This window comes from Squalius cephalus, assembly GCF_949319135.1.
Source record: "Squalius cephalus genome assembly, chromosome: 1".
Lineage (NCBI taxonomy): Eukaryota > Metazoa > Chordata > Actinopteri > Cypriniformes > Leuciscidae > Squalius > Squalius cephalus.
Window position 1 is genome coordinate 15,638,587 of NC_137122.1, and position 15,905 is coordinate 15,654,491.

Consider the following 15,905-nt stretch of genomic DNA (forward strand, 5'->3'; position numbering starts at 1 on the left):
GTCCGCTCTACGCCTTTCCCCCCGTCTCCCTCCTACCTCAGGTGTTAGAACAGGTCAGGGAAACGAAATGCTCAGTGCTGCTTGTTGCGCCGCTCTGGAAGAGCCAACCGTGGTTCCCAGTTCTGATGCAGTTAGCAGACACTGCCCCGTGGCCAGTGCCATTGAGGAGGGACCTCCTCTCGCAGGCCAGGGGTTCGATTTGGCATCCTCACCCGGAATTGTGGTCCCTCCACGTGTGGGCGCTCAACGGGTACCCGCTGACCTCTCAGTGGGAGTGATGAATACTATCACTCAGGCTAGAGCGCCGTCGACTAGACGGCTTTACGCCTCGAAGTGGTCTGTTTTCTCCGGCTGGTGTACAGCTCGGGGTCGATCACCCCTCGATTGTGATGTGAAGGGACGGAGGGATTCCCCTCCCATTTCCGGACTCTCTGTGAGTCCATCTGGTGATTGTGCACTGTAAGCTCTGGGCTTCGCTTCCAGGTTTATTGGTGCTTTATCCCAGCACTTACAAAATTAAGGATAATTTTTTGCTTCAGTATTTCGTGAAAAAGAGTTTTTTTCCCATAGCGTTTTTACAAAAAACGCAGTACTCGTTCCCTCTTCTAGAGAGAACCGAGGTTACGTTAGTAACCGAGTACGTTTTCAAAAATGAACTTTTTGAAGGCTAGAATGACGGTCTCTTCTTGACTCCAATTGTCCTGTTTTCCATCACCATTTTAACATTTTTCCTATCATATGCTGAAACGACTGTTTATATAGACCTACAACACTCAGTGTTTCAGTGACTGCCCAAAGTGTGTGAATAGAAGGCTCACGATTAGTTGTCATTTGCTAATGTAACCCCTCTTGGTTCGTGTGTTCTTTCATTTCAATAATGACCATGTGAAAGCAATTTTGCTGAGCCCATTCACTTTAGTGTTTACTGCAACTGAGGAAATCTGGAAAAGACACAAAGAGCACCAAACAGACAATAAATACTGCTGGTCCGGCCATAAAACATCCTTCTCAACAGCTTGTGTGAACTGAGAAGATGGCTGATTCAACCCATTGTACACTCTTCTTGCCTGTAGGTGTCTCCCTTTTTCCAAGATGCATTATTATGACCGCCGCTAGAATAGCTATCGAAAGCGGTCATATAGGGATTGTCAAAGTTTTTTTTTTTTTTTTTTTAATGCAGTTTTTCCTAAATAACTACCTGAACCGTGGCACCGAGGATGAAGAAATTTGTATGGTATGTTGGTCTTAAGGGCTCACATCAACCTAGCCCATAATCGATTGTCAAAGTTTTTTTTTTTTTTTTCCCGTCATCTACTGAATTTTTCGTCAACGATACCAGGGACACCGAAACACCGGGGAACATGAAATTTGGTGGGCATGTAGCCCCACTAGACTTTTACGGAAAAATTTCGTTTGGTCCCCGGGGGCCCTTTGGGAACCTGCAAGACAAAGGATGAACAGCAGCACATGAGAAAATGGCAGCTAATGAATATACCCAGTGTACAGTCTCACCTCTTTCAGATACACTAGGACATGATCATCTTCAGCATCAACCCGCTCCACTAGTGGGGCAAACGATTGGGGTGAAGAACCAAGCTGAGGGGAAGAGACCATCATTTACACAATTACAATTGAAGGAGCTTCAAGCATCTTGGGACTTTCTTAAATACAAACCAGTGACGCATCTGCCGTGAAGCCTGACAGGAGCTTAATATCCACTAGAACCAGTGGATTCCTAGAACCAGGCTTTCCTTCCTGCTCAGCTACTGTTCGGATGCTCTTGCTTACTGCTCCGCGCTTTGCTCTATCGCTTTTACATTTTATCTCCTATACTTTTATATTTTATTTCCTTTTATCACCTAATTTTAACTTCAGCAAACAGCACAGTGCTCAGACAACAAAGTTTGGATTACTACAAAAACTGAGAATTCTTTTACCCGTCCAGCTTACATTCCGGGAAAGGAAAACACAACTGCCTACATTCATACGGATAAGAGAGAAAATGCCTCTTCTGGAATCTACTTGCTGCACTAACTGCCACAGACTTTTACAAAGAATTGCAGTTCTCGAAACAAAGTTACTTACGGGACCACCAAACCAGACGGAGCACACAACAGAGCTTCGTCATGGACACCCTCAGCATACCGGTGAGTCCCATGAAACTAGTGCTCCTCGACAGGTAGAGAAACAAGCCGATCGACTTACTAATCGATGGCACAAACAGGGAGCTAGACCCAAAGGCACTCGAGACATCAGATTGTCACGAGCATCACATATTGCCGCAGTAGCATCCTCTACCCCAGATACAGCTCTGACAAGGATTGCAAACACTGGTCTCCTACCACCGCCTATACATCTTGAGAACAGATTTGAAGTACTAATGAATGTAAATGAGGAATCCCCAAATGTGATGAATGTGATCGAACACAGACTGAATGGGCCAGTAGCTAACACTGATGCTAACTGGCACTCAAGGTCGAGCAGACAGCGGCACTCAGCTCAGAGCGCAGCCGAGCCCAGGACTCTGATAGTGGGGGACTCCATAATCAGAAACATTAGCAGCAGGGATACAACTACGTGCTGCCTTCCACAAGCAACAACTTCTGATATAAACAGGGAACTTCAGAACATTCTGATGAAACATAAGACTGCAAATCGACTCATCATACATGTGGGGAAGAATGATATTCATAAAGAGCAGTCAGAACTCCTTAAGAAGGATTTCAATGAACTTTTTGAAACACTTAAAAGACTGAAAGTTCAAACATTCATCAGTGGACCTCTCCCAGCAAGAGGAACAAACAGGTTTTCACGGTTGCTTGGGCTAAATACATGGCTGCAAAAAACCTGCAATATAAAAGGAGTAAACTTCATTGACAATTTCAATCTTTTCTGGAGTCAGAGACAACTTTTTCATCGGGATGGCCATCACCCAAACAAACTTGGTTCAAGAGTGTTAAAGGACAATTTCTACTTCTCCCTCAATCACCCTTCTGCAGTGTGTGCCAATCCACTCAATCTGAACGTCACACACACACACATGGACACAGTATGAATGACCACGGGACTTCACTTCAGCAGCAAAATGGACATGCGGTTGACATATCACACAAGGACAATGATAACACCACTCCGCCACAACAACCTCTGCTCATGGACTCAATCTCAGCTGAGCCCTGCCCACAAAGCTTACCACAGACAGACATATCAGAACTGCTTGAAGATTCAGCACCCAAGGACGACTTCCTGGAAAACAGCCAGGGAAGCCAGGACAGCATATCACAGCCTCCTATAACACCAGAGCAACAGCCCCTTTCACCAGACACGCTATCCCTCTCTCCAGCATCGCCACTACTGTGTTTCTCACAGAAAATGGAAGAACTGGTGTATGCTGGAACCAAACTATCCCACTCTTTTGCTGCAAGCCCCCAGATACCAACCAAAAAACGACAGGCACCATTACCACCCGCACCAAAGCCTGCGGGCCCAGCTCGCCCACCCCCTCCTGTGAGAGCTCTTCGGCCTCTGCCACAACGCCAGGGCCTACACCCTCCTCCATCTGCTCGAGGTGAACCAAAAACAACTGATACCAGCTCTCAGTGATGTGTTTTGGGTCCCCGCTCTGATAACAGTAACTTTCTCAAATGTTTACAGAACAAGCGGGAACCCAGTGTGCCTGTATCTTTCTCTATTGCTGTTCTATTACAAGATAGAAAATCTAAGGCCTTCAATAGCCGTGCAGCAAACCTAACTAATCTGGTGCCTATTACACGTCAAAGTAAGATAGATGTGGGGACAAAAAGTAAGACTGTTAAGTTAGCACTTTTAAACATTTGTTCACTTAAAAATAAATCACTTCTAGTCAACGATTTAATAACCACAAACAACCTGGATTTTATGCTTCTAAATGAAACCTGGCTAGAAGACAGCTACAGTGCAACAATCCTCAATGAAGCAGCCCCTCCGAACTTTACTTTTATGAGTGTCTGCAGAGCTGTTAAGAGAGGTGGGGGTCTAGCTGCTCTTTTTAAAGATATCTATCAATGTAAGCAAATATCATTTGGGAATTACTTGTCTTTCGAATATCTGGGTATTGTGTTAAAAGGTGCTCCACGCATTTTACTTATTTACAGGCCTCCAAAATACTCTCCAGCCTTTGCTGAGGACTTTACAGAACTGTTATCAACAATTACCTCAGAGTTTGACTGTTTTGCCATTGCTGGAGATTTTAACATCCACATAGATAGTGCAGAAAACAATATGGCTAAAGAAATCAAAAGTGTTTTAAAAACTTTTGATCTGACTCAGCATGTACATGGACCCACACACAATTGTGGACACACTCTAGATTTACTTATCAGTAAGGGTCTAAACATTTCATCGATTGTTATTAAGGATGTAGCACTGTCTGATCATTTCTGTATTTTCTTTGATATATTGATCTCTCCTGCCACTGAAGCTAGATCTGTGTCTGTCAAGAAGAGATGCTTAAATGAGAACACTAGTGTACTATTTATGAAGGCTATATCCTTAACACCAAGCATATCTGCAGACTCTGTTGATTTTCTCCTTGATTCCTTTAACTCAAAAGTTAAAGGTGTAATTGATGATATTGCTCCTGTTAAAGTCAGGAAGAAGAGTGGCAGACAAAAAGCACCTCGGAGAAACTCAACAGCAGTGCAAAATATGAAAAGACAATGCAGAAAAGCAGAGCGTATGTGGCAGAAGACAAAACTTGTAGTCCATTATAACATCTACAAAGACAGCCTTCATGCTTTCAATATGGAACTAGGCAAAGCTAGACAGACTTTCTTCTCAAATATTATAAACAGTAATTTAAACAACACACGCACTCTTTTTGCTACTGTAGAGAGACTGACAAACCCTCCAAGCCAGATTCCCAGTGAAATGCTCTCAGAGAACAAGTGCAGTGAGTTTGCTTCTTTCTTCTCTGAGAAAATCAGTAATATCAGAAAGATGATCAGCACATCCTTGAGTTGCACTGGGGTCAGACAGATCAAACCACCTGAGAAAGTAGTTACTATGTCTGACTTCAAAGAAATTGATGGCAAAATTTTGGAAGAAACCGTACAGCACCTTAAAACATCAACATGCGCTCTTGACACACTTCCCACATCATTTTTCAAAAGTGTGTTAAACAGTTTAGAAGCAGATCTTCTAGAAGTGGTAAATGTCTCACTTCTCTCTGGGAGTTTTCCAAACTCCCTGAAAACTGCAGTTGTCAAGCCCCTCCTGAAAAAGAGCAATCTGGATAAGACCATATTAAGCAACTATAGACCGATCTCAAATCTTCCTTTCATAGGCAAGATCATTGAAAGAGTTGTCTTCAACCAGCTGAACAAATTCTTGAGCTTGAATGGATCCTTTGACAATTTTCAATCTGGTTTCCGACCGCACCACAGCACAGAGACAGCGCTCATAAAGATAATAAACGATTTTCGCTTAAATACTGATTCAGGCAAATTATCAGTGCTGGTGCTACTCGACCTCAGTGCTGCATTTGACACTGTCGATCATAACATACTTCTTGACAGGCTGGAAAACTGGGTGGGGCTTTCTGGGATAGTCCTAAAATGGTTCAGGTCATACTTAGATGGGAGAGGTTATTATGTGAGTTTAGGAGATCATAAGTCTGAGTGGACATCCATGACATGCGGAGTCCCTCAAGGCTCAATTCTTGCGCCACTGCTGTTCAACCTCTATATGCTCCCAATGAGCCAAATAATGAGAAAGAACCATATTGCTTACCACAGCTATGCAGACGACACACAGCTCTACTTAGCCCTATCGCCTAACGATTACAGCCCCATTGACTCCCTGTGCCAATGCATTGATGAAGTCAAAAGTTGGATGTGTCAAAACTTTCTTCAGTTAAACAAAGACAAAACTGAAGTCATTGCGTTTGGAAACAAAGATGAAGTTCTCAAGGTGAACGCATACCTTCACTCTAGGGGTCTAACAATTAAAAATCAAGTCAGGAATCTTGGTGTGACACTAGAGTCAGACCTTAGTTTCAGTAGTCATGTCAAAGCAATAACTAAATCAGCATACTATCATCTGAAAAATATTGCAAGAATTAGATGCTTTGTTTCCAGACAAGACTTAGAGAAACTTGTGCATGCTTTCATCACCAGCAGGGTGGATTATTGTAATGGACTCCTCACTGGCCTTCCCAAAAAGACCATAAGACAGTTGCAGCTCATACAGAACGCTGCCGCCAGGATTCTGAGCAGAACTAGAAAATTTGCACAAATTACACCAGTCCTCAGGTCTTTACACTGGCTCCCAGTTAAATTTAGGATTGATTTTAAAGTATTATTACTGGTATATAAATCATTCAATGGCCTAGGACCTCAATACATTGCAGATATGCTCACTGAATATAAACCCAACAGATCACTCAGATCACTAGGATCAAATCAGCTAGAAATACCAAGGGTTCACTCTAAGCATGGCGAGTCTGCTTTTAGCTATTATGCCAGCCGCAGCTGTAACCAGCTTCCAGAGGAGATCAGATGTGCTCCTACAGTAGTCACATTCAAATCCAGACTCAAAACACTTCTGTTTAGCTATGCATTTACTGAATGAGCACTGTGCCACTGCTCGTCCGACTGTTTGTACTGTATTTTTTATTTTTTTTTTCTTAACTGTTTTAATTATTCTTATTTCTTTTTATTATTTTAATTTCTTCTATGTAAAGCACTTTGAATTGCCATTGTGTATGAAATGTGCTATATAAATAAACTTGCCTTGCCTTGCCTAGAACCATGTTAGTGCTTGATTTCACACCATTGAATCTGAATGAGGGTGAAAAAGAGGTTTAGTCAACAAGATCAAGAATACAGCTTCCCTTTTTGTAAGAGTCATAAACATCAGTTGGTTTCAGGACACAATGCTGCTTACTTCACAGTGAACTTCAACATGAGATTGGCTCCAAGCGGTTGGCAGTCTCCAGTCACCTTCGCTTCGACACTCAGCGTCATGGAGACTTTAACGGGTGTTGGGATGTTGTAGAAACATGCAACCTAAAGTATGAGTAGAAAATCAAACAAAAACACATTTAGATTTGGCTGTGCACAACAAATATAGACAGAGGAAGATACAGACCTGCACAGACACACAAGTGGATCCTGATGCTTTAACACTATATTTGCCTGGAACATTCTTCAGCGGCTTCTCCTGATACAGCAGCCTGTTGTCCCGATTCACTTTGAAGCTATAAGAGTCTCCTCCTACTACTGAGGACTGTACAGTAACAGTGCTGGAGCCATCCAAGCTGAACACTTGAGCAGAATACACAGACAGAGCCTGAAGAGCCACCACAGTGTCCTAAAAACAAGCACAAGATTAAAATAAATACTTAAATGATGATTGCACTCATGTTTGGTAGTCAGAGGCACCTGGGTGGAGGAAAACCCTCCATAGGGATTCTGCTGGGTCACGAGCCAGTTGACAATGCGGTTAGCATAACCCAGATCAGCCGTCGTGAGAGGCTGAACAGAGAGAACCGCGAGCAGCACGTAAGAGCTAATCTCCACCACCAGAGTATCACCAGATGTCGTCTGAGACCAATGAACCTTAGTGCCTTAGGATGAGATGGAGGGGAGAAAGTTGATGCCAAAGAACCTGACGAATCAACATCAAGAGGCTGGTAAATCTTACCTTCAGATATTGCAAGGTTGTCCAAGGCAGTTAAAAGCTGTGATCGAGTGGTGATCTCTCCGGCCAGACTGAAGGTGTAGGCCAGCAGAGCCGTGGCATAAGTGTTCCCAACGTTCCCAACGACAGGCCTCAAGCATGACAGACCGTTGGTAATGACAGGATCCTAAAAAAACCAAAACATATCAGACAGCCAGGGGTGCGTTTCCCGAAAGCATCGTTGGCCAACTATGGTCGCAAGTTCATCGCAATGTCCATTGAACTCTATTGGTAACGACGTAACTTGCGACCATAGTTGGCCAACGATGCTTTCGGGAAACGCACCCCAGAACAGTAAGTTCATCTGCAAGGAGCTCATACAACTACTGGATTGGTCTTACCATGGTGGGGACACCTAGTTCAAGCAGCGATGCAACAATGTAGGCAGTCAGTCACACTGTCACCAACTCCACCGTTAAAAAAAAAAAAAAAAAAAAAAAAAAAAAAAAAATTGATTTAGAAGAACAGTTCATTGTTCCAGTGCATTAAGAAACATGTATTGCACCTTCATGTCACTATGGTACAGAGTTCCCTGCTGAATGAAACAGCCGTCTGAACCCTGCTTGCTGATCAACCAATCCTTTGCACTCTGCAGGACATGTGGATCAATGAAGACAAATTGCTTTGCTAGACCAAAAGACCTCATGACAAAGGCGGTCAACCTGGTTGTGAAAAAGGTTGACAAATTAAACAAACTAACTGTTTGTGCCACGACAGATTATACACAACAGTAGAACAGTGAAAAACTCACCATGTATTTGATTCATCATAACCAAATGTGCTGTATGATCCATCGCTGTGTCTGAAGCTCAGTTCTCCTTGGTATCCTGATTGGATCATACAGCACATGTAAGTGTTAGTCCAATGGGAAGAGCAGGACAAAGCTTCCTTGAAATTGAGTCTCCTACATATATAAAGTGGATTTGGTCATCCATACCGCTCTGAAGGAAGCCTGTGGCAGTCTCTCGGATGGCTGCAGTGAATCTGACACCTGCGAGATCAAAGATGGATATCGCGGGATTCCACGCTCATGCACAGTGTTGCAAATAAACTGGATCTAATGTAAAGGACAAGTTCGGTATTTTACACTTAAAGCCCTGTTTACAGATCGTTTCTGATGAAATAGAACGGTTAAGATTAAAATTTGGACACATGCTGCTGTCCCTTGAATTTTAGGTTTCTTTCGCTTGACAAAAACTACGATAAAACCTGTTGGACAGCATCTTTTGCAGCGATTTTTGTGTGAGCATATCAGTGAACACCCCTGACCACTCGGTGAGCTCCAATGAGGGGGATAAGAGGGCGGATTCGGCGGAATGTTTTGACGAATTACGCCACAGCACTTATGATTGCACCGATTGGCTATAGCTGTGAGCAGACAGTGCCAATCAATAGCTGTGTCCCAATGTGAAGGCTGCATCCTCCGAAGGCCGTATTTGAAGGCCGATTGGGTCACAGCGGCGCGACGAAGGATGTCCCAATTCAAAGGCTGCATCCTCCGAAGGTCGCATTTGAAGGCCGATTGCGTCACCGCAGCGCGATGAAGGCTGTCCCAATTCAGTTCTGCATCCTCCGAAGGCCGTATTCGTCATCGGCGAAACTTGTGCTAATATTAGTTTAACGACCTATTTGTAATATTTGCACTAGTCTCACTAATCTCACTTGTGTATTATAAGAAATATCGCTCACCCTATAAAGCCCACAACAATAGAAAAGAAAAGCAGTTGATCAGGGAATGGGTTTTTACTTCACTATGTGTTTTTGTAGTGCTGTCATGAAAGCTATGTTTTAATCAAATCTGAGAATAATTTCTATATAATTAATAATTTCTGAGAAGTATTTTGTATGTCTTGATGTCATATTTTGCAGTGTTAACAATGCACTTAAGATTGCACCCCTGTGTTAAGCTTTTTTAGAGCAATTCAGGAGGAAAGAAATACAAAGAAAGTTAATACACGTCTTTGCTGAAATGTATTGTGCTGCTGTTGTTAACAAGCCATGGTTCATTTGCTCTGCCCTTAGGATTGCAAGTGTCCTGGGACAGGTGAGGGTGTGAGTGGGAAACCCACTGCTGAAACTTGGCCCTGGTTTGTCCTCAGTTTGTCCACAGTGAGGAGGAGCCAGCACCAGCAGCACGAAGGCAGAGGCGAGGAGAGCACAGGAACACAATTTCTACATATTCTTGTTTATCTTTTTTCACTTTTATTTTTTAAAAGGAAAGAAAAATCTGTACATTATTTTTATGCAACTTTAAATGTGTAAATAAAAGAGAATGAATTGTTCTGGACATTGTTTATTTTTTTGACAGTCATAACTTCTACATGAAACAAACTCTTGTATACCTTTTTTTTTTCAAATACAATTGGTAAATGAAAATCATTTGTTCCACAGGCTACATTAAAGTACTTTTTCCAACTATTAACAACATACGTTAAACATATCAAAATCAAAAAACATTTACAGTACATAAAATAAGAAAAAAATTATGTAGACTTTTATTCAGCTGAGCAGGGAGACCCTGGTGGTGCCGCTGGACTGAGATGGGCTGCCCCTGGTTAGGCCTCTCTGCTGGTGGGACATCATCTGGGATGGTCTCCAGAGTGTTTGAGTGCATATTTCCACTATCCGCTAAGATGTCTACCAACAGGTTTGCAGGGCTGACTCAATCGATGGCTGCCATGTCACTGAGGGTTTTTTTTCTTTTTCAAAAAGAGTAGGCCTAATTTCTGAAAAAAGTACTTTTAAAGGGGCTCTGTGTAGGTTTTTACTTAAAAAAATCTTTAAGATAGAGTTTTCATTTGTACATGTATGAGCCAACCATGATGTAATAAAAAGAATGACACCTTGACTGTCCACCACGGTTGCCTCTATCAGCCTGTAGGCTCAATTGTGTGTGGAGGAGTCGGGCCCGAATCAGTGCGAAAATTCACAAAATGTGACGTCATGCGCGTTCTCGTCTACTTGGGCTTACATCCGTACGGCACGGCAGCCATTATTAGTAAGCAGCGGCAATCGGTAGTGTTTTCAAATGGTGTTTTCTTACCTCAAACATTATGCTGGTGAATCTCGATGAGCCGTCAGTGGATGCTGCGGCAACCCTTGTTGATGTGGTCGTACAAGCGTGTGCGCACCGAGAACGAGCATGAGACTGGCTGCAGTTCCTCTAACGGCCACTGGTGTCAGTAACTGTTAGAAATGTCTGAACCTACGCAATGCTCCTTTAATAACAAGTTTTTAGTATCAAGAGTAAAACTAGAGGTATGTAGCCTATTCTGCAAGGGAAAAAAACTCCTTGTCAGGGTTTTTATTATAGTTTTGATTTATAAACTGCTACTACTGCATTTTACTTCTGAATATTTTCAAGGTTGTTACATTATATACTTTTGTGTAGTTGAATGTAAAATCATATGTGAGGGGGGAAAAAGTACTTCAGTAGGTTACTTCACATTTGTACGCAGTGTTGGGGAGTAACTAGTTACATGTAACGGCGTTACGTAATTTAATTACAAAATAAATGTAACAGTAATTCGTTACAGTTACTGACAAAAAAATTTAATTAAATTACAGTTACTTATGAAAATGTTAAAGATTACAAATGGGGTTACATCTAAAAATGTTCTTTAAAAATCTGGGATATGTTGAATAATATTAATCTGTTGCTTTGCCTGTTTTTGATATGCACGATGCCTTCTGCTAAAGCCATTTATTAAAGCGGTGCTATTTTGATGCTTTTGATTGGTTCATCGGTTTGAATTTGCGGCGCACCACGTCTGCCAATTACGTTAATCCTCTTTGCCGCTAGGCTACTACAACCAGTCTGAAAGCTGCCACCATGGCGAATGATAAAAATGCATTTCATTGCTGGAAATTTAAAAATAATTTCACCCTGAAATCCGAGAGGGGCCCAAATATAACAGTTCAGTGCAAAATTAGTTTGCCAGCTGTTAAAATACTTTCGACATCAAAAGCTTCAATGTCGAACCTGAGGAAGCATCTGCAGGTATGTAACCTAGCCTTTCTTTATTTTATTGTGAGTGTACAGAAATAAAAACAGACCCTTTCACTTCGAATGATATATTACTCGTTTCTGTATGATAAAAAGTGACGGAGTAGTTTTAAGTCGATTTACTGTAGGTGCTATGTGAAAAAAAATCACCAAAACGCACCCTCGCGTTCATCGTCCCCTTTGTGTATTCGACACCAATATTAAAAACATTCATAACAAATTAGCTAGCCTGCTAGCTGCCTTTACCAGACACACTTGTTTTTATGAACCCTTTCACAAAAAAAAAAATACATAGCTTGCATTTTTTTTCCTTGAATGAGGTTGGTAATGTCAAATCTAATAACTTAGTTTTTTTTTTTTTGGCATTGTAGCATACGTTATGACTCACAAAGTTATCGATTTGTGAAATTCACGGCACCAGCAGACTCCTCTGGCCAAAGCGATTTTATCACATTAACCCATTTTAATTTTGAGTGTCATTTGTAAAATCAGTGTTTAGACTACTGCGTGATTTTCAGCTGAAACGTGACTAATGATTTGAAGGATGAAAATCCGCTGCAGTTAAGTTTATTTTCGAAAAATATAAATCTATTAGAGGGCTTGAAACTTTTCTCTAATGATCGATGTTGACCTAACGTGCCACCTAGTGGACAAATCTCTCAATTAGTTTGTCCCAATTTGTCTTTCAAAATCGAGCTATTATCTAGTGAAGCACCCCAATTGGTCATTGAATCTAAGCAGTTTAGATGAAATGTAACTCTTTAAAACAATAAAAAAATAAATAAACAATAACATGGATTTTTTTGACACAGCTACAATGATGCAGTCTGTTTGGATTTGGCAGTATCTATTCTAGAATATATTCTTGCTTCTGTTAGTGAGAAATAATTATTAGCCCTGTATGGTATAATGTTTTCCCTTCACACATAGTGGTAAAAAATAATAGTATATGCAGATTTTTACTATTTTCTATTATATCAGTAAGAAGAAAAAAAATGTGTTTTTACTACATTATTATAATCTAGAATTGTGTTTTCTCTTAAATATAACTAAAAATAATTCTCTCTGTTTTTTTTTTTGTTTTTTTTTTTAGAGGAAACATTCAAGAACTTTATTGATGCAAGACACGAGTCAGTCTGATGGGATGGAAGATGCAACAGCTAGCTCCTCTACCCATGTGGTTACACAACCCCCTTTGAAGCAAGCAAGGATAGATTCAGGGCTTAGTGTGTCACAGCAACGTGTGAACAAACTGGTGTTCAACTTTCTGGTTGATGATGTACAGTGCTTTTCATTGGTGGAGCAGCCATCCTTCCAAAAATTGATTGAGGGAATCAGTGGCGGGAAGAAAGTGATGTGCCGAAAAACTCTGATGCAGCGCATTGACAGAGAGTTTGCTGTAATGAAGGAATCGGTCATCTCCAAGCTTAGTAATGTGGACACTGTCTGCACGACAGCAGACATTTGGTCAGCACAAAACCGCAGTTTCTTTGGAGTCACATGTCATTGGATTGACAAAGACACGCTGGAGAGACATTCTGCAGCACTGGCATGTACACGTCTCAAAGGTCGACACACCTATGATGCAGTTGCAGCAAAACTAAACGAAATTCATGCAGAATACAGGATTCAAACCAAAGTCAAATCAACTGTGACTGACAATGGAAGTAATTTTGTAAAGGCATTCCGTGAGTTTGGTGTAAGAGAAGATGAGTCAGATGATTACAGTGATGAAGTGAGATTTTTGGATGTCGGTGGTCTTCTTCAGGAAGATGGAGATGGAGAGCAGTTTTTTCTTCCACAGCATCAGCGCTGTGCTGCTCATACATTAAATCTAATCGCCACCAATGAGATTCACAAAGCAGCATCAAATGGGCCATCACGTAAGCTATACAGAAGTGCCATGGCTAAATGCTCATCTATCTGGAATTAAGCACATAGGTCTTCATTGGCCACAGAAGTTGTTCAGGAGATTGCCAATATGCATCTGACTGTCCCATCAGTCACAAGATGGAACTCAGAGTTCAGGGCTATCACAAAACTTGCAGGGCTCCCAGTAGAAAAGCTGAGGGAGATCTGTGATAAGCTTGATGTGCCAAGGCTTCATCCACAAGAGTCTGTATTCCTGAAAGAGTACATTGAGGTTCTGAAGTCTCTAGCTGTTGCCACTGACATTCTCCAGGGTGAAAGCAAATGTTACCTAGGATTTTTAATCCCTACTTTGCTTAGCCTTAAGACTAAGCTATTTGAAAAGATGCCTCATTTGCTTTATAATTCACACATCGTTACCACTATCGGTGAGGCCATAGAAGAACGCTTTGGATCAGTGTTAGCCAGCCATGAAGCAAAGATGGCGACCGCAACCCTGCCAAAGTTCCGCTTAAACTGGCTTAGCCCTGAGAAGAGAGACGACATGAGGAGAACCTTACTGCAGGAAGCTATTGCTCAGGAACCACTGCACAGTCCAGCTACAGTGAGAGATGACAACTCTGAGAAATCTGATGAGTCAGAGGAAAACTTTTTTGTCTTTCATAATGCCAAATCATCATCTGACAGCACAACTCATGATGAAGTCAGAAAGTACTTAGAAGATTCACATAACAACCTGACGTCTCTTAAGGCATTTCCCACAGTTAAGAGGCTTTTTATCAAGTACAACACCACATTGCCTTCCAGTGCTCCAGTGGAGTGTCTTTTTAGTCATGGAGGCAATCTTTTGACCTCATCTCGAAACAGAATGAGTGATGACCACATGGAACAGGTCTTACTGCTCCGTTACAACAAACAGCACTGTCCCAGTGACCTACCCCTTGATGACTGATGTGTGGTGTGGACACTCTATCTGTCGCTCTATTGCCCAGTTTGATTTTTGGAGGGTAAAGAGCATTTGCACACAAACACATTTAATTAATTTCTTTCCCTAATTGCATTGATGGCTATGAGACACCAGTGTTTTTCTTTTTCTTTTATGTAACTGTTTTAATAACTGTTTTAACTGCCTATCTGGTTTTATGTATATCTTTATTTTTTAAGATTAAAGTTTTTTTCAAGGCATTGTTACTTGCCAGTGTGTTCTGTCATAGCTATGCAAAATTTAGATTTTGTAACGGCAGCAAACAATTTTTTTTGTTATAAGATCTGGTTTTGTGGTTGTTATACGTTAAAATTAAATTAATATAATCTTAATTCAAGTGATGAAAGATTTTGAAATTCTCACAGTAAACAGAGCTACTCTAAGGTCACACCTGCTTGGTATAAATGCTTGAAAATGATTTAGTTGAAAATATCAATTAGAAACTTAAAAGTAATCAAAAAGTAATCAGATGTGATTAGTTACTTTACTTTTATAAAGTAATTGAAAAGGTACACTACTTATTACATTTTAAATAGGGTAATTTGTAATCTGTAATCTATTACATTTCCAAAGTAACCTCCCCAACACTGTTTGTACGTGAATACTTATCAAAATATGCAGTTCCGAAAATTAAAGTAACAAAATGTAGGTCTATTGTCACAATATTAACAAATTGTTGCTAACTATAGCTGCGTCCCATATGAAAGGGCGTATCTGAAGCACTCGGATTGGTCTAGCCTACGGAGGATTGTTCTTGTCGCCTAGCAACTGTGACAGCTGCCGATGACGAGCGCGAGAAATACTGGACTTTTTTATATTCACTTGGGTTTTATATTCAAACAGGGCTAAACCGAAAATTCATGATCTGGCAGCGCAGGGGCTGAAACATTCTCAACATGTCCTCCAGTAAAATATAAAACATAAAAATGACAATAGCCAATTCTGGCTCCACAGCTGTTTACTCAATTAGGCTATATCAAATGAATTATCAGGATGGCAGCTGTCCTCTCACACCGTTGCTTGGCGCCAGGAGCGGTGATCAAGAACACCTGGTTGCGCAATTAGGAAATCCTATGAAGGCTACGCATAGGAGGACGCATAGGCTGAATCCTTGAAGTTTTCAGTCCTTTGAAGGATGCAGCCTTCACATTGGGACACAGCTAAGGTGTGTCCTATATGGAAGTCTTGTGTGTTTGACATGCATGAACTCTCTGAGTTTCAAACAATGGTGCATATAATGTATTTCTGTTTTTAGCATGCTTTTTACTTGCATTTTATTTATTGTTACTAAATCTACTAACATACATTAATTTTCAAAGTAAGTAA

The 15,905-nt window shown here is 41.2% G+C and overlaps 2 protein-coding genes across 3 annotated transcripts in view; both read right to left on the minus strand.

Annotated features, from left to right (window-relative positions):
* The window catches only part of LOC307162295 (uncharacterized protein), a 236,559-nt gene that overhangs the window by 165,558 nt on the left and 55,096 nt on the right, over nucleotides 1-15,905 (minus strand). The window lies entirely within an intron of this gene.
* On the minus strand, nucleotides 1,389-8,136 carry LOC307171103 (alpha-2-macroglobulin-like protein 1; the record flags this gene model as incomplete). The annotated part of the gene is made up of 9 exons (XM_079892504.1): nucleotides 8,061-8,136; nucleotides 7,684-7,846; nucleotides 7,422-7,606; nucleotides 7,129-7,350; nucleotides 6,925-7,046; nucleotides 6,781-6,818; nucleotides 1,675-1,718; nucleotides 1,513-1,596; nucleotides 1,389-1,439 (listed from the first exon to the last, which is right to left on the minus strand). Exons 1-9 carry the CDS (start codon nucleotides 8,061-8,063, stop codon nucleotides 1,389-1,391), a joined length of 912 nt encoding a protein of 303 aa, XP_079748630.1. The 5' UTR covers nucleotides 8,064-8,136.